Source organism: Phalacrocorax aristotelis, chromosome 5, assembly GCF_949628215.1.
Source record: "Phalacrocorax aristotelis chromosome 5, bGulAri2.1, whole genome shotgun sequence".
Taxonomy (NCBI): domain Eukaryota; kingdom Metazoa; phylum Chordata; class Aves; order Suliformes; family Phalacrocoracidae; genus Phalacrocorax; species Phalacrocorax aristotelis.
This window is the reverse complement of record NC_134280.1, coordinates 16718179-16736996: the sequence shown is the minus strand read 5'-3', so window position 1 is coordinate 16736996 and position 18818 is coordinate 16718179. Positions and strand designations below refer to the sequence as shown.

General features: G+C 45.7%; 1 protein-coding gene across 9 annotated transcripts in view; it reads left to right on the top strand.

Annotated features, from left to right (window-relative positions):
* BIN1 (bridging integrator 1) overlaps positions 1-18818 on the top strand; it is a 96551-nt gene that overhangs the window by 40690 nt on the left and 37043 nt on the right. For all 9 annotated transcript variants that reach the window (XM_075093109.1, XM_075093107.1, XM_075093108.1 and 6 more), the window contains exons 2-6: positions 3213-3293; positions 10188-10242; positions 10693-10787; positions 12658-12753; positions 17272-17379. In XM_075093109.1, the coding sequence (XP_074949210.1) occupies positions 3213-3293; positions 10188-10242; positions 10693-10787; positions 12658-12753; positions 17272-17379 (435 nt within the window). The remainder of the gene's footprint in view (positions 1-3212; positions 3294-10187; positions 10243-10692; positions 10788-12657; positions 12754-17271; positions 17380-18818) is intronic.

Genomic DNA, 18818 nt, shown 5'->3' with positions numbered 1-18818 from the left:
GAGTGGTATGAGAAGATAAGCCCTGCCTTGCTGCAGCCCAGGGCTTTTGTCTTTCCACTGTGTCATAGCAAGTAATGAAGGGATTAGAGGTGGCTGAATGGCTGGGTCTCACCTATAGGGCCAACAGGCATGGGGCACAAGGCTTTACCTACCAGTTGGGGGAAGAGTGTAGGAAGCAAGAGCAGTTTTTTCAGTGTAGGCAGGGATTCACTTCTCACAGCCCCTCTCTTGTAACTGGTTTTGTTTTTGTTGCCTTGTTCCTCTGCTGGCATCCCTGAGTCCTCTGGTTCACCTGCTCCATGTCACTACTGTGGAAAAATGCAGGGTCTCTTACTACTCCCTTCCCCCATCATTTAGACCTGCTCCTCATCTGAGCATTGCTGTTGCAGGAGGAGTCTTTCCTTAGAGACAGGCTGTGAGTTAGAGCCCTTTCCAGTGTCCAGCATTTTGCAGGACTTGTGCAGAGCATCTCAGCATAGTCAAACAAGATCTTCCCAGCTGGCTGGGTGACCCCAGACTCAGTGAGCTTGTCCCCAGAGAAGCAATGGAACTGCAGATTGGACATGTGGGAGGCAGGTGCATGGCCACCACAACGAATAGTCTGTGGGTGCTGCTCAGTGTTTTATACTAGGAAGTACTGAGGCTGTTCTAAACCTTTGACCTCAGCAACATATTCCAGATTCCTCCCAGTCAAGAGGTCATCTTCCTTCCCTTCCAGACCTGGTGTCTCCTGACTAGCCAGACAGATGCATTGCCCTGTAAAAAGCTCCTTTGTATCCCCAGCAATTTTATTGATCTGCACATTGGGAGCATCCTTCTGCTTTGGAATTTGCAGCTTGCGTACTTCATTGTTATTGGTATTGGGTGCTCCTGGCATTATGGCTCTTTGGACATCTAGGAGGTCACCCAGCAGGTGGGAAATCCATGCTCTGTAGATCTGGTAGCCTTGGGGAGCATAGCTGAACACAGGGCCTTTAAGATGCATCCTTTCTGGAAGCGGTTCACCATACCACTAGATGAGAAAGATGAGGCTATAATGAATCCTCCTTTCCTGCTGGCATGGCAGAGAAATGTGTATCCTTGGCAGCAGTGTTGCTGTGGCATGCGTTCCCCTTCACAGGAGCAGATGAGCAAAGGAGGCACCAGTAGCTGGTGTACAGGATTCTGCCTGTCCAACCAATGTTGCTGCTTCTGCTCTCCAGCAAGCTCTTCTGTGCCAAGGGTTTGAGAGGAAGAGTGGAATATTCAGGCTCTCTAAGTTCTGCTGCATAGACAAGTTTACGAAGCACATTAGGTGCTTGTAGCTGCAGTGTGTGCTGCTGTTGCTTGAGCTGTGGAAAGCTGTGCTTCTAACTGGAGGTTTTCAGTTCAGCTCTTGGTCACAAAGGGGGCAGTCTTCATCTCTGTGTCCTTTCCCCTCCTTTTGCTGACACTTGAGTACCTGTCCTGGTTTCAGCTCAGCGATTCCTGGAGGTGAGGAGAGGCTGTTGGGCAGAGGGAGAATGAAAACCAGTGATTCCCTGCTGGACATACAATCCCAACCTAAATAAGGGGATTTAGCGCTAGACGCAAAAAATCAGTGCAGTCATTTGGCACCCAGCTCATAGTTACTGCAGTCAGGGTGAGCTGGGAATATGTGTGCTTGTGTGGGGGGAGGGGAACTGAGATTAGGCAAATAGACATAACACAAATGTCCTGTCCCTTGGTAAAGAGATGAGAGTGGGTCAGTAGGTGCATTGGCAGTTGGACTAGATGATCATTGTAGGTCCCTTCCAATGGAAAATTATTCTATTCTGCATCCTGTTCATGGACCTTCTCAATGCCATTTTGGGGACCAAACATGGAAGTCTAATCCCTGCCCTGCAGGGGAGAAATCCTCTTTGCATTCTTTGGGAAGGTCCATGGTAGCAAGGGGAGCTGGATGAAGCTGGTTTGGGTGGCTGTCATGGCTACCTGGCAGTCCCTCAGAGCAGCTGGCCTTGAGACACTTAGTAGTGGCCATCCTGTAGACCTGATGTCAGTAACATGCACGTGCTCTTCCATCTTGACCCTCTTCCCTCCAAGAGGGGCTGAACATGATGGCTGAGACCAGTGGCTAAAGAACTGCTATGCTCAGCAGAGCAAGAGAGACTTCAGCTTTCCAGTGCTTTCTGCCTCTTGGGCAGTCATGCTCTTGCCAGCCAGGCTCCCTTGCTTTTCAAGGTGATACCTCAGCACCCTTTGTAGCCCACCTCTGGCTCCCCAGAACCTCCTGTGACTGAGGACTGGGTGGGCTTTTCATTGTTTTCACTGGCCTTGTGAGACAAGGCTTTTTTTTTTTTTTTTTTTACCAGCTATGGTTTACATCCTTGTCTTCCTGCTGCTGGAGTTGCTTGGGGCTGCCCTCCTCCACAGCTGCAGTTGCCCAGCCCTCTTGTGATGGACCTAACTTCTTGCCTAGAAATCAAGTGCTTTGCTCAAAGCCTGGGAACAATCCACTTAGCTAAGTGGAGAGGTCATTGAGAGAGAAGTGTGATAAGGGAAGTAGTCTGATAAGGATTTTTTTTACAGGCTGTGCAGGGAGGCAGTAGAGGAGCAGGGCTGGCTGCTGACACTCTCAGATGTGAAGCTTAGACTGAGTGTCACACAGATCCATGGTGTAAGGTCCCCAGTTGCTTTCAACAGCCAGCTCCTGCCAAGCATGTGCATAGTGAGAAAAGGTGGAAAGGAGGTGGGACTTCCACTACTCCAGCCACCTTCTCCCTCTCTAAGGAGGTCTCTGCATGGCTTTCTGTGCTTGAGGACAGTCTAGCTGTTCTTGGAGAAAAAATGCCGCCCTGTCTGGACCAGACTCTAGTGCTAAATCAGGGTAAGTGTAACCATACAACACAGGCGTACGAGGGATGTGGTTTGTTTCTTGATGGTCCAGGAGAGAAGCAACTTGGTTGCTGTTGCCTTGTCTGCAAAAAGCATTAGACCAGTGAAGGACAAACCTCAGTCATGCTCTTTGGTACAGCAAAGTATAAGAGGTCTGAGTTCATCCTGGTTTGTCTGTAAGTCCTTTTTCCATCTATGACTGTGTGGAGAAATATTCCAGAGATTATGACTGCAAGAATAAGGGAGACTTTTCAACTTCTTTCAGCCTCATGAGCAAAAACTTGAAACTGTTTCTTTGTCTCTGCTTTGTTATTATCTGTGTTTGAAGTCTCCTATCTCTTTCCTCTCTTCTGCAGGTCCTTCAGAAGCTTGGGAAAGCAGATGAAACAAAAGATGAGCAGTTCGAACAGTGCGTGCAGAACTTCAACAAACAGCTGGTAAGATAATTGGCGATATGTAATTACACCCTGGGTTGCAGTATTAGCTTCCGGTCATGGGCTGCAGTATGCAATTAAAGCCCATTAGATTAAGTGATGCCATAGGCCTACTGAAGTGACCCACAACTCGTAGCTGCTCACTTACGAGGAATTACATTGTGTCTTCAGTGTCCCTATCATGGAGTCAGTGCGAGGGTTTGCTAAAGAATAATACTTGTTCTAGACCCAAGTTTAGGAAAAGAAATAGCTCAACCGGAACACTTTCTTCAGCTAGCAGCCCCTTTGTAATGTAATTTTTCCTGCTAGGCTGGAAGGAGAGACATAAAAGCAACATTGTCTCTGGAAGATGGATAGGATAGGAAAGCAGTTAGAAATCAAAAATAACGCAGAACAAGGCAGATTCAGTTTCCTAAGCATAGCAGAGTGCAGAACAGGCAAAGCAAATGGTGAAAAGGGAACATCCTTCCATGACTAAGATCTAAATCTAACTTCCTCCCCGTCCTTGCACAATCACTGTGTCAGGCCTGAGTCATTATTCTTTCATGTGTCAGCTTCATCCCTATATTTTAGTGCACAAAATTATTTTTAACAGTGCAGCAATTTCTCTCTACCCTCCTACTTAAGCAGCAGTCAGTTTATATCTTGAACTGGGTGTGTTGTTGTTTTTTTTATCTGGAGCTTTCAGCTACCCAGAGGAGGGGAAAACATCAGTTACCCCAGGGGATTTGCACCGTAGAGCTTGGTGTTAAGGAAAGTGTTTCTGTTTCGTGTCAGGAAATGCAGGCCACACCAAAGCGCAGGTGGTGCGGAAGAAATCTTTTAGCCCCTTTGTGCCCTGAGATATTTAGGACCTTTTTCTGAAGCTGTTAGGGACAGCTGCATTGTGTGTGTTAAGATTCAGCAGATGTGGTTATGTGTCGCAAAACCAGCTGAGAAGGGATTTGTCACAGCTGAATATAATGAAAAACTTTCAGTCTGACTTTGACTTATGTCCAACCAGAGCTGAATGCAGATTCCTGGAGACTAACGCTCGTTCTCATGGCAGTGATAGTAGTTATTGCTCCCGAAGTTCAGGCGACATCTCTGTAGCATGCCCACCAATGATATTCTCTCGTACACAGAGGAATAGAGTTTGGCTTCTTTCTGATGACATGACATTACCAGGTGTGACTTTTTCCATATCATTTTAAAGTATTGGCAATCGGGAAACAGCCTTTTTAAAGGAGAAATACTGAAAAACTCAAATCCAAACTTCTTCATCTGGCTGTCTGGAATAGCCTTTAAGTTTTCAAAGCCACAAGTTCTAGCAGTGCACTGAGAAGCCTGTTATAGAAGCACTGCCTCTGAACCCTTTACAGCTGAATTTCTTTTCCTGTCTTGCAGGGGCAGGCCATGAGGTAAATTCTCCAAATAATTTATCAAAGGAGCTGGAGGCTGCTCTGCATTTGTTGCTTGGGGTCTACTGGTTTTGCTTAGGCCCTCGTTACTGTTACTACATCCGTATTACTAAAATAAATGCAAACAATGCGTGTTTTACAGGGCAAACCATAAATGTGAGTTAGCTGAATTGTTAGGGTATCAGGGGCTGAGGAGTTATGATGCCAAGCAGACTGGGGGAAAAACTTCAACTATAGGTGCATATATACACACTTGTTTTTATTTGTATATGTATGATGTGTGTGTGTAGTATAGTTCTGTGTGATATTTCTATGCCCTTTCCTTATAAAGCCTGCTCTAGCGGGGAAGGAAAGGCTGGAGGATGGCTGATCTTTTGCTGCAGGCTTGTGACAGAACAGCTCTCCTGTGGAACCGGCTGGGGTGTGACCAGGCAGTGGCCTTATTTACTGTTTGATTAGAGGCTCCTCTGACTCTAATGACAGTGTTGGGCCACTTTGATACATGTTCCCATGTGTGGGCTGTCAATGAATGGAGAGCAGGTCTAAAAATCACTTACTCATTTTCAACCAAAGCATCTTGTGGTTCTCTCAAATGGTGGTTGAGTGGACTAAGGGAAAGCATTACACTTCCCAGCTCTCTGCCCATTCAGGCTCATATAAGAGCACTGCTCTGAGGTCTCTCGGTGGTCGGAGCTTTTCAGTTCAGATAGGTGAGCTGGATGTAACCATGCTTTTGCAGGGCTACAGGGCCTGTGTGTGTTTCTTGAATGCTTGACAAGCAGCACAACTGGCCCCCGTATTAATCCCTCATGACAGATTATGTTTGGCAATTAACCTCCCAAAATGTTCATTCAAAGGCTCTCCCCTCCTTCCCTTTCTCCCGTCACTTGTGCTCAGGCCCCAGCACAAGGGTCTGTCCTGAAAATTGTACCTCGGAGCAGAGGCCTGCTGCAAAGGTGCAACACAGCACCAGCCTGACGTATGCTAGGCTTTGGCTTTTCTTCTCCTGCATTTGAAATAGTCACTGGAGAGACAAAGAGTGGGAGGCTGGTGGCAGCCCTTACACCTGGCACCATGTTGTGTTTCTGCCTGGCAGAACAGCTGGGTTTTGATACCCTTCATGAGCTGTCACTCGTGTGGAAGTTCTGGGCTGGTTTACAGTGGCTTACACCAAATGTGTGAGAGAGAAGCTGCTGCTGGCATAGGCTGCATCCATCTCTGCCCATGCCCCACGGCATTCAGCACAGCCTCAGCCACGGGGCAGGTAGCGTGGACTTAATCTTTGCTCTTGCAGTGTAGGCTTGGCTGTGGACCATTACAGTCAGTAGCACAGAGAGAGACTTTCTGTCCAGTCAAAAGCCCTTCACACCCAGCAGTTTCCATTTCAGCCTTATGTAGCAAAACAAGTTTAACAGCTTGCCTGGTATCCCAGGATGGGGGCTTCCCACTAGTTGTTCATGCTTTGTGTCTTAACAGGACATTACCTGTCCCTCTCAGGTGTAGAACATCCCTGCTGATAATAAAAAACCTGCAAAACAGGGAGGCTGTGTAAAGAAGGGGTCACAGTCTAATGTTAGGATGAAAGAATTTCTTTTGAAGATTGGGGAAATCTACTACCAGGAAGCAGCTCTATGGGAAAATCACATACTTAGCTAGTGCTCAGTGAAAGGCATTGTAAATACACCCACCCACCCCCCACCCCGCCAAAACAAAAGAAGAAAGCACAAAAAGGAACCAAGCCAATGTTGTGTTTTAATTTAACAGAGTTATAAGTAATAGGCAGTTCATTAGGTCTGTTGAGAGAGCTCTTCCAGCCTCCCAAGCACATCACTTCTATTTTTAAATATGCATCTTCCTGTACATACTGTCCTTCATATTACATCTGGTTGTGTTATAGGCTCACAGGGTTGGATTACACAGTGATTGCAAGTATGACAAAATCGGCTCAAACAAGACAACATTAGTGTGTTTGAGTAGAGCAACTTTATTGTGGTCACTTCTACATTAAGACACAGTATCATTATCCCTGTGTGAAGGTGTTAAGTCAATTTGTTAGTGCAGGGATGAGAAACGAACATGGCATTCAAGATCAGCATTGATCTTCAATTTTTGTCATGGTTTTACTTCCCTTTTGCGGAGTTCTGTTACTCTGATATGTATGTAAATATATATATACACACACACAGAGACATGGTCGTCTTTTTTATGTTCTTGCAATTTAAAAATTACTATGCTGTTAGATTTTTGTAACTTCTCTAGGTTCAGCCATACCTCTGTAGCTTCCCCCTACACACACTTAAACTTACTGCTCTTTGTTAACTGGGAAGTGGAATAATTTTCCAGATTCCAATTTATCTTCCTTACTTTTTTTTTAACTTCTGAGTTTAGGAGGTGTCTTGTAAATGTGCACTCAAGGGTATTGAGAGCTTCTGTTCTATACAGTATTTGACACTGTCAAACTGCGTTGTGAGAGGTGTCTATGCAGAATTGTGGCTGTACTTGACTATAGACTGAAGAAAGCAGGTGCTATGTGCACAGAGAGAAAGCAGCTGCCAAAGTTTCTTGGGAAAGCATTAATGCTTAAAATAATAAAGAGAAACCTTCTAGCAAGTGAAGGAGCTGCTTTACTGGTGGACAAGAAATAAAGCAGTGGAAATGCCAAAAAAGTACTTGGATGGGAACTCCAGGTGCCATGGTGAGCTGGGGGAACGGGATTCATGGCAAAACCCTGAACATGAGCCTGTCTGAAAATCTTTCCGCCCGCAGATCTTACAGGCTGTAAAGTCTATTCACTTCCCCTGGCAGGCTTGGTACTTCTAAGAGGCTTAGGTAACCCTATAGTCATGGAGATCAGCTGTGGCTCTGACTTTAAACATCAGCAAGGGGTGACTAAGAAAGACATTCCAGTTGCGGGTTGCAGCACTGCATATTGGCTGACTGCACATCGTGGCAAGACAAGTGGTGTTGAGGATGCCTGAAAAATGCAAAATTGCTGCAATTGCACACTTCAGTATCCAGGCCCTGACTTGCAGGTTTTTCAGGTGGTCTATCTAAAAATCTTGATTTGATGTTTAATTGTGTTGCCAGTGTACCTCTCAGAGGATCCTTTTGCCCTCATGATTTTGGGACTGGGTATCAAGACTTGAAGAGTTCATGAGCCTGGATTCTGTCGTACGCTGCTTTGGCAGGGCTCAGGCAAGCATGGGCACAATTTTAGAGGTGCTTTTTTATTTTTAGATGCTGTAATTTTGAGAGTTACAGTTCTAGACATTGCGGTGCCCAGGTGTGTGCGTAAGTTCTGCAGGAGACCTTCCCTGATGATTAGTGTCTGGTAACCTCAAAGTTGTGTGTTCAAATTTAGTAATTTTCAAAAATGATACAGCTGCAGGATGATAAAGTATCCATCTGAGGGATTTTGCACGATAATTTCTTCTGTGCCATTTTCTCTTGTGTTCTGACATGTGATCTTGCCAGTTCTGGTCCGTGATTTCTAGCATGGACCTATTCTAGGCAGACAGCGCTGCTTTCCTCTAAGCCTGTCCTGCTTCCTGCATCAGGAACAAGCAAACACATATTACAGCTTGATTGAACTGCTGCTTGTCAGCTCAGCCTCCCTGATGGTCTTATCTGTGTGTGCTTGTTGATTACTCTGGCACCTTTTCCCTGGTGGTTTCTGACTGCACTGTGAGGAAGGTCTCATCTGCCCAGGTTTCCACATTGAGCTTGAGCCAACAAAAAGCTCTACAATTGTTTGCTTTGTGTTTTAAGAACTCCTAGGACTTTTGCAGCAGATGTGGTCATTACTCCTTTCCTCTTATACTCTCTTTGGGTCAGTTCCCAATTCTTCTCCAGACTAGGAGTCTGACTTTCTTTTATAAAAGTGGCCAGCTCTTTCCCATCCCTCGTTTCCTTTGTTGATGTCAGTAGGAAAAGAACAAATATGAACTAATCCAGAACCTTCGAGGCAAGGAAAACAAATTGGGCCATAGTGTTGGAAGCAGATGGATTTCTCCACAAAGCTATGCTAGCACTGCCACTTCAACAGCTGGGCAGTGTTAGCTAATGCTTAGAGAGCACAGCTGCCCTGAGAGCACAAGGGATCACAGCATGAGCTCAGTTGAGGCAAGAGATGCCTGAGTGGTGGGGAGGGCTGATGGGGAACATCTGCTGTTGAAGCTAGTGGCTCTAAGACAGCTGTCAGAGATGTCCTGTGAGCTCCTCATCTCTGGAGTTGTCTTCAGCTGTCAGAATTTGTTACGCTGGGGCCCCCCAGTGGGACAGAAACTGGGAAAGAGGGGGAAGGAATGGCAGCAGGCTGTGAGGAAGGTATGAGGTGTAGTCGTTGCTTTCCTCCATTCTTGTTTTTACAGCTACTTTGGGGGATAGTGAGGATCCAGTGAGATCCCACTGGGTAAGGGAAACCCTTTTATAACAGATCTTTGCCTCTCAAACTCTTCCTGTACTTGCATACTCCAGTGGTTGTCTGCACAGGTATCCTCAATGTTTGTTGCTTCATTTGCTTTGACGTGCTCTGTGGGGGTTTGGTCAAGTTCTCAAGCCTTGCTCTTCCTTTCATTTCTGTTTGTATAATATCACTGTCTGGATTTGGAAGTATTTCCCTGTCTGCTTTGCACCGCTGTCAATGACACATGGCAAGGTAGAAGGGAGGTGGGCCTGAGTATGCTTATCCTAGTGCAGGAGAGCAGTTGTATGGGGAGTGCATGTATGTGTGGATGTCTGAACCAACTTTGCTGTAAAAGTCTCCATGACTCTGTCTAATCTGGATTCTTGTACTGGCCTCAGCTGTGTCATCTAAACCTCAAACTGGCAAAACTCAGCCCAGCTTCTGGTTTTAATCCTTTGTTTCTTAGTGAGTGAGGTTTGTTGCTGGCAGGCCACTTCCACAGTGAAGCAAAAGATGATTGAATATGTATCTGCAAGCCCTGCTGCACAGGGCAATTTAGACAGGATGTTTGGGCAGGTCAGAGGTTCCTTGCACTCAATTTGCACTCGGGTTTTGATTTGCAGTGTGGCAGGAAAATGTGGTGAGCTAAACTGCTCCCAAGCCAGTATAAAATAAATCAATTGCATCTACCTATTATATCCTACAGACCCCCTTCAGCTACATTTGTTGCACAGACCCACTAGCCCTTGGCTTGTAAACTAATTATTACCCTTTAGGACCCTCTCTAGTTGCTTGTAGGAAATCAAAACACTAAAGCTGGCTCTGCTGGAAAAAGGAAATCATAGCTTTACCCCCATCAAGTTACTCAGTACCTTAGCTGTATTGTTGGGCAAATACGCCTGCAGGTCACTGGCTGTGGGTTTACCAAGTCAGAGGGCTGTGTGGTCTCCCTGTTAACATTTGTGTTTCATGTGGTCATAGGGCTGCTGTGTAGCCCATCTACAAGACCATCTTTATTTAAAAATGCTTGACGACTCCTCTTTACACTCTTTTTACATCAGAGAGTAACTGATGGCCATCTTACATTCACAGTCTGAAGGCACGAGGCTGCAGAAGGACCTCCGAACTTACTTGGCTTCTGTAAAAGGTAAGGTTTGCATAAGCAGAGAATTGTTTCCCCTCTAGTGCATGTGAGGTTTTTGCAGCTGTCCCCTTCCTGGTGTTTCCCCAGGTGTGAGCTGTAGGAAAGGTCACCCTTGTCTGGGTGGGGGATCTTTCAGAATCCTTCAGGACCAGCTGGGATGGAATGGGTTTGTGCTTTGATGCCAAACGGATGGGGCTGTCTTAACAGATAGACTCTCATATCCTCTCCTAGGGGAGGATGAACACCAAGGGTTTGATGCGACTGCATCCTCACTTCCTTTCTCCTTCTAGTTACCTTCCATCTCTGTGTTATCAAGGGTCAGTCATTCTGTAAGGAAGAGATCAGCATTTTTTATAACCCTCCTCTGTCCCCATTCCTCAGGATGGATGAGGGTTAAACTGTGAGGAACACACTACTTCCTTCTTTCTGAAGCAGTTCCCTCTTCTTTCCTAGCTATGCACGAGGCCTCCAAGAAGCTGACAGAGTGTTTGCAGGAAGTTTATGAGCCGGATTGGCCTGGGAGAGATGACACAAATAAAATAGCAGAGGTAAGGCTCTGTCCAGGAAGTGGGGTCATCAGGCTTGCTCTGTCAGTGGAGATGAGCTTTGGAAGCTGTGCCTGTGTGCCACATTTCTTCAGGCATATGACTTTGCAGAATTGGAGAGACAAACAGCATTGGGAAGAAGAGAAAGCTGAAGGGAAACAGCCTATATTTTTGTCTGCATAGGACACTGTCCCCAGATGCTTGAATGCTACACAGAGCTGTAGGCTTATGCCCACAAGCAATTTGTTCCCCAGCAGTGGCTAAACAGGAACAGAGGATGCCAAAAGAGAGTCAGTAGGGTCAACTGGATGTATTGCTTATGCTCTGTGCAAGAGAAAGGGGAGGCTAAATCTGTGGCCAAAGCATGGTCAGAGCAGCTGCCGTGTAGCTGCAACAATCTCCCACTCACAGCAGTACCACCAGCTGCCATATTTTGGTTGCGACCTTGTTTGGCTGAGCCGTGTGTTACCCCACCCTGCTGTTCGTCTTATCCCATGGTGAGGTGATGCCTGTCCAGTGTGCCGAGGTGTCTTATGTGGAGCTCAGGGCACAGCCTGTCATTTGACAGCTTGGATCCCCCTTGACAAGTGTGTGGTGGTTCCAGCTGGAGGCAGGTGCCCTCTGCTCTCTTGCTCAGCTGTTCTGCTGAGCAGCACCTGTGGCAGTTTAGTGCTGTGGATCCATCTGCTGTGAGGCTGCAGGACTGGGCTTATCTGCAACTGTCTATGGCATTGAAGTAGTGGGGAAGGAATCGAGAGGAGAGCAGGAGAGGGATTCTTCCCTTCCGCTGCTTTCCCCTGCAGAAAATATCACCTGAAATAACATCTGCATCTTGCCCAGGAAATACTGACTTTGAAGCAGATAAATCCAACAAAACCTGAACATTTCCAGGTCAATTCTTCCATTAACATGGAAACTTTTCATTAGGAAGTGTCATTGCAGTAAATAATGGAGTTGTAATTCAGCTGATTTGGCTTCATGTTCTCTGGCCTTGTTTCTTCCTGAGCCACTGCGGTGTCTCCTGGGGGACTGTTGCTTCAGAGAATTTGAGCCAGAGAGGTCAAAGGGAGCATGAGTCCTGAGAACTAACTGTAGCTACTCTAAGAGTCTGCAGGAATACTTCTAGCCCTCCACCTTCCCCTTTAATGCATTTGTTTATATTTGTGTCTTTCAGGAAAAAAAAAAGGCGGGAGAAAAGTGCTATTCCTGCCAAAAAAAATATTCCTACATAAAGTGGGCATTTTTCCTGAATATTTTAGCCAAACCCCATTGTTCAAGTGGGAAAGCAGGAGAGAGGGGTAATTTCCACCTAATTCAAGGTGTTGATGGGACATTACTGTGCCTGAGATAGGATCAAGGATAAAGTGTGCACAGTTTTAGGGTGCAAGCCTTGGATATGACCTCCATTGGGCTGTGGAGGCAGGTGGTGTGAGGGCTGAAGACTGATAGAACAGCTTTCTGTTATTGGTCATTATCTTCCAGAAAGCTATGTTGTAATGAAAAGCAGAAAATGGTGCCTAGTGGTGCCGGGTCTCATTTTTTGTGGCTGCTGGGGAGAAGGTCAGGATTGCTTTACCTCCATCTTCCTTTCCATTGTATGGTCTTGGGCTAGCACTGTGGGAGAGAAGACAGGCCCTCAAAGGAAGATTCACAAAGGAGGCTGGGTCACCTGAATTAGCAGCATCAGGCTTTCTTCTCTGCACATTTCTGGCATGACCTATGTTTTCAGCTAACTTCTCTGCTCCTTAGTTTTTCCAAAGAAGTGACTATTTCTTAAGAGCTGTGGGGGACTGAAATTGTTGACTGTAGCACTCATGGAGAAAAACAGAAATGCAGAGCTCTACGTAGTTAGCTCATTACTTTTGTTTTTCAGAACAATGATCTCCTCTGGACGGATTTCCATCAGAAGCTGGTGGATCAGGCACTTCTGACCATGGATACGTACCTTGGCCAATTTCCAGATATTAAAGTAAGATTCTCTGAAAACCTTTTTATCTAGAGAGTCACAGCAGATGAAACCTCATAAGAATCAATTTCTTGCATCCCCATCTTTAGGAGGATGTGCGCGCTGTGCTGCTGCAAGCTGTCCTTTTAGGGCAGCCAAGATCTTTACAGCTCTGGGTCATGTGAAAACGTTATGTTCTCCTCTGGGGCTTGAAATGAGAGTGAAGAATATAGGAGAAAGATGCTGAAGAGACAACATAAGTATGAAACAGCAGGACCCATGAAATTTACTATTGTATCACAGTGGAGGTGGGCAGTGTCAGCAGTAACTCACAAGCTCTCAGTCTCTTTTCAGTCCTTTGTTTTTTTTAACTTCCTTGTAAGTACAAAGAACTGAGGAAGTAGTGAGTGGGAAATGTGCTTTATAGGTGGAGGATGGTATGGAAGGCAGATTTCTCTGTGTTCCCTGAAGTCCTGCTGTGCATATAACCAGCTTTTTGCAGAGCAGGAGGAATGCTGTATAAGTGTCTCTCTTTTTGGGAGAATGTATCCAAGGACCTGGGTTTGAATGATGTTCTCTCCCTTCCCCCACAGTGATCCCCTCTCAATTCATTTTGAGAAGGTTATGCAGGAAATGTCTTCACCATATGAAAGCACTGGTAATGATATCACCATACGGGAAGTATCAGCTTGGTTTCTTCCCAGTGAAAACAACCCTTTCCCCACCACATGCCTCTTAAAATGTTTTTCAAATGCTGGATCGTAGCGGGGCAGGTCACAGGCGTGTAGAATGAGCCCTAAACAGCAGTGTTCTGGCCTCCTGGAGCTCCTGTCTTTGCTTTGTTTTTCCAGCCTCTTCTGTCCCTGGAAGTCTGAAGTGTGGAAGGGTGAAGAGGCTCGCTGTTGCTTTCCACCTGCTCAAGGCTGTAGAGCCTTGTAGAGTGATACCATGTGCCTCAGCAGCGCAGAGGCTCGTGCACTGCTTCCTAAGCAGAAGGTTTTATTTCAGGCTTGCTGTAGTCTCAAGATCTCTGCACTGCTTCAGTCCAAATCATGTTTTCCCAGCCTTGTCGGCTGTGCAGTGGGTCACCTCAGAGTATCATGTTTCTTCCATGCTTAGTATCTTTGGGATTTCTTAGTTCTGCAGTGGTCCCACTGCGTTTTTACAGTGTGGTTTTTTTTTTTTTAAAAGGAGCACAGGATTGGGACCAGCCAAATGCCACCAAAACTCAAGGTGTTAAGCACTGAGCTCCCATGGATCCTTTCTGTCTTCCAAATGGGCCGCTAAGGTGTTTATCACTAATGTCCTTTTCTCAGTCTTCAAATTATGCTCTAGAAAATGGGAATTTAAAGCAATTTTATGCACAATTTAAGTAACGCTTTAAAGAAAGCACTACTCACCTCTGCTTCCCTTCCTAAAATGAGTGAGAGTTTGGCTTTCTGTTTGTTCCTACAATAAGATATGGATATATTTCAGAGTTGGCTCTTTGTTTTAAAATGGACTTTTGGTGGTATAAATCTAAAAGGGTGTCGTGGTTAATTACTAATGTGTTCGTATTGGTGGTTCAGCTGAATGCATCATAATCCTTACTCCAGAGCAGTGAGAAGTACTCAAATCAAGTCTGGTTTCTTTGACTTGTAGAAACTCTTACAACTACTGTTGTTGAAGGTTGCTACAGTTGTACAAAAGCGTAGTTTGGCTTCACATAAAGAATTTGAGTTCCTGAGGGTGGCAGGCAAAAAAAACCAACCAAAAAACCAAAAAACAAACCCAAACCCGTCTTACGTAATTTACAGAATACTTCGTTGTTTTTGGTTGTTGTGGTAATAGTTTTCTGGTTTGTTTTCCACAAAATCAAATTTTCTGCTTTTCCTGGAATTCTGGCATTACTGTGGTAATAAAAGATGATTTATGGAGACAAGATTATTTTAATTTAGTGATGTGAAGGCCTGTTTTTTATTAATGGCCCAGTAATTCAAATGTGTGATAAGTTAGATCATGCATGTGTTATTTTTTGTTAAATTCTAATATATTCCGAAGTCTCCTTCAGTTGAAGGACTGGAAAAATTCCCTTGAATTTTTTGGACTTCCAGTGGCATTCACAGCAGGAATGTGAAAACACAGCATTCCTTTAGTAAGGAATTTTTGTAAGTTAAAGGGACTATTTTCTAAATGTTGGGTGGGGAGTAGTGAACAAAGCATCTCTGTCTTCTGTAACTTGAAAAATGGGAATGTAACTAGTACTCCATCATTTCGTTGCAGGTCAGTATCTGTAGCTTCTTGGAGTAGGACTCTTGCATAATCTATAATATTTGAGTGAGTTTTTGGTTGAGGTTGCAGAGTATACAAGAAGAGTGCAGGTCTCTGCAGTGAGCCCAGAGGAGTAAAACCATAACCCAAGTTGTGAATAGCTGTGGAATTGGTGATTTTCTGTCTTGAACCAAAACTGGTGCCCTGTTTCTACTAGGTTTAAAACCAAATATCAGTAAGGGGCTGGGGGGAGGGAAGTGTTTTGTGGTGGTTTGAGTGTTTTCTGGTTGTGGTTTGTTTTGTTTTTTTTAAAGGAGGCTTAAATTAGGATGGATTTATTGCAAAGTAGTAAACTCCGGAGTTCAGCTTTTACCATCAGATAGTGGTGGGTAGCTGCAGCTATCCTAGAATCATAGGAGGAAGCTACCCTGCAGCCTTTCAGGGCTGGGCTAAGTCGCATTCGTGCCATCACAATTGTGCGATCAGTGATTACTCCAGGAGGAATCGGAGTATATCAGTACCTCGCAGCATTTCTCTGTGCTCTAGTAGAAATGTGAGGGTGGGGTTAGAAGATTGGGAGCTACAAAAAAGGGCAGGAGTGAGCTTGTTGAGGGATGGGTGACATTGAATCAAACTCCCTGATGGAGTGGCAGGGAAATGTAGAAGTGGCTGTTTGCCATATCACAGAGGTGGGCAAAACTTTAGCTATCTCTACCAGGCTGACCTGGGGGAAAAATCCTATCTCTTAAAACACATGGCCAGATTATGGATTTATCTGATGTGTGTAGAGAATGCATTAACTATCATCTCAGAGATTGTCATACTGCTGGAGACCCCGTCTGACATCTTGTCTCATGCTGGGCTGGCAGTATGGTATCAAGGAGGTATCTTCTAGTGACCTCAACTGCAAGCTGGCTCAGCTTCTTCGTGATTCCTCTCTTGGAGCCAGCTCAGTTCTTTGAAATCTGTTTGGGCTGTGCATGGCTGAGATCCTGCAGATCTGCCATGACTCACACAGAGCTGCACCAGCGTTTGCTGAAAGATGGAAGATGCGGAGGAGCATGTGTAGGAGACCTGCGAAGTGGTCCCAGCTGGTCTGGCAGAAAGATCAGTCCCGAGTGTAGTTTTGTAGCTTATCTGCAGGAGTGTAGAGAGATGACATCTCCCTGCCAAGTGCAGTGGAGGGGGGGATTTTGCTTTTGCAAGTAAATCTCAATGCTGATTCTTCATCTTGCACTTTGTTTCCCTGGGTGCTGTGGCTAATTAGAAATCCTCCTGGCTCCTTGCCATGCCTTTTCACTTCAGTTCTTCAGCCTATCTCTAGAATGCTGGTTACTGACACTGGACTGGACTTTCCAAGCTGGGGTGGTGCCAGGGTCAGGCTGGGAAGACCTGTGCTCCAACCCAGATAGTCTGGGGTGTTTGTAGAGAGCGTGGGGGTGAGGGTCTAAGGGGGATGGATGGTTCTTAATCCAGTGGGCCTCAGCCTTGCTAAGGTGAATTTATACTGGGGGGGAGAGCCTCAGGGACCTCAGATGAAGAGTAATGGAGGATCAGGCCACAGGCCTGACTCTCTTCTGGATTCTCACCCATGGACCCCTCTCAGGACTCCATTCCTGAGCATGAGTCTGGTACAGAGTTGGCTCCCGCCTCTAGTTTGTCACGGAGTCGGTATGTCTTGCCTATTAGTGAGACACTGCTACAGGTTTTCCCTCGCACTTCTCTTGCTTAATAGCTAGTTACAATGGACTACTGCCTGTGGCTGCAGTCACTTCTCTCTAGACCTCCTCTTGCAGAGTCCAAAATGCTGCCCTAGGAATATCCTGAGCATGTGGATGAGTGCTTTTGCTGTGCTCGCAACAGAAATGCCTTCTTTTGTTGAACTTAATCTTTTGCTGATCAGTCAGAGTCTGGCTGCAGCCCTTGGGAGGCCCTGAAAATGATGAAGCAGGTGCATGCAGGCACATGGGGAGGCTTGTAAAGCACTGGAGCTACGGTTCTGAAAACACTAATGCTACCCAGAAATGGGGCCTGTTGGTTGAATCCATTTGTTTTCCTGGGCTGGGTCTGCACTCCTCCTGAGGAGTGCCCTCTAGAATGGTGGTTGTCACAGGTGGCTCCCAGGGCCACCTCTCTGGGCAGCCTGTGTGGAGTATCCAAGAAGTGTCCTTGTGTGGGCAGGGCATGGCATGCTCTGGAAGTTGGGTGAAGAGGAATGGGGTTTTCCTTGAGAGACTTTGGGATTTTGGCTGCTGAGGAAGATTGTCACAACTCTTTCTCCATCTTTCTTAGTCTCGTATAGCGAAGCGAGGAAGGAAGCTTGTGGATTATGACAGTGCCAGACACCATTTTGAAGCCCTGCAAACCGCGAAGAAGAAGGATGAAACCAAAATCGCAAAGGTAAAGCAAGCAGAAGGATGTGCAGCCATCCTCTCATTTCACGAGGTCTGTATTTGCCTATTGAGCAGTTTTTAAGTGCCCCTCTACCTCTTCATGGGGGTGTTATTTTGTTCAGGGAGGTGTTGGGAACTGATGAAGTTCTGTTAGGTGTTTCCTTGTCGTTTTTTTATTTCTAGAAAGGAGGATGGTCTCTGCTGTGTTGGTTCAGAACCACCATCATCAGTGAGCATCTCTTGGTGGCCAAGGCCTAGGCGTGCACTTCCTCAGGTGCTGCAGGACCAGTAATGTGTGTCAGGAAAGCCTGTGCACCTCTGGGGGAAGCAAAGCCTTGCAGTGCCCCAGCAAAATTTGCCAGTTTGCTTCTTGGGGCTCTATCTCCCCATCTTATAGCAGTGGCAAGAGTAAGTGTTTTGAGTGTTGCCTGAGGCTGGTTGTGGTGGTGAAGTCCTCTGATATTCTAAGACGGAGATGCTTAGGAGTGTGAATTACAAGTTCATTGGTGGAAATGCACCCTATGCACACTTGATGTCTGTGTTCTGTTGTCTGTTGGTCTCAATTACTGGACAATAAATATGGCTGAACACAGGAAAACAAGACTTTTCTTTTGTCAGGGTGTGGTTTTTCATGCTTGTGAACAGCTTGATCTAGGTTTAACCCCAGAGCATGCCCAACATGTAAGTGCAGGATTTTCTTTAAATTAAAATAAATGTCATTAAAATTTAGAATTTCTTTTAAATGTAGCTGAAGAAAGGTGATAGTGTTAACCTTGTTCTAGAGGAGGCGGATGGTTCAAATACCTGCCTAGAAAATAAGCTGTGGATTACTCCTGTACCCTGACTGGATTTGAACCCATGTGCTCCACTCCACAGGCCAGGTCTTGACACAACAGTATAGTCCAGGGCTGGAGAGGCATCTTTAATTCTCTTGAACGTGGACCATGACACATCAGGACTCTTTAGCCTAAAAGTAGTGCAGGAAAGAAAGCCTGGATCTGTATCTTTTAACCGGGCTGAGAAGAGTTGTCATCCTTTGCTTAGAGTTATTTCTGGTAGGGGGAAATATGGGCTACGTGAGAGATGCTCGTGTTTCTCCTGCATGGAAGAAATAAAGATACATATCTCCCCTGAGCAAAAGATCTGCATTTAATGGCCAACTGACTGTAATTTTATTTTTAAGCTGCAAGTCATCATTCATCTGCTCACCCAGTGTGTGCACTGTGATTAACCTTGACAAACAAAGGGGGGAGAGATTGATGGCTCAGGTGTCATTGCATCATTTATGTGGCAAAGCAAGTCTTGGGTCTGTATGCAAGGCATGAGGCCTAGCTGGCTGTGCCTTCTGTTCAAAGCAGTACTTCACTGTATTTTGTGGGTAAAAGCAGAATTTACCTGTGGTGTGGTATTATTATTGGTGTGTGTCTGTGGTGTATTTGCTGTGGT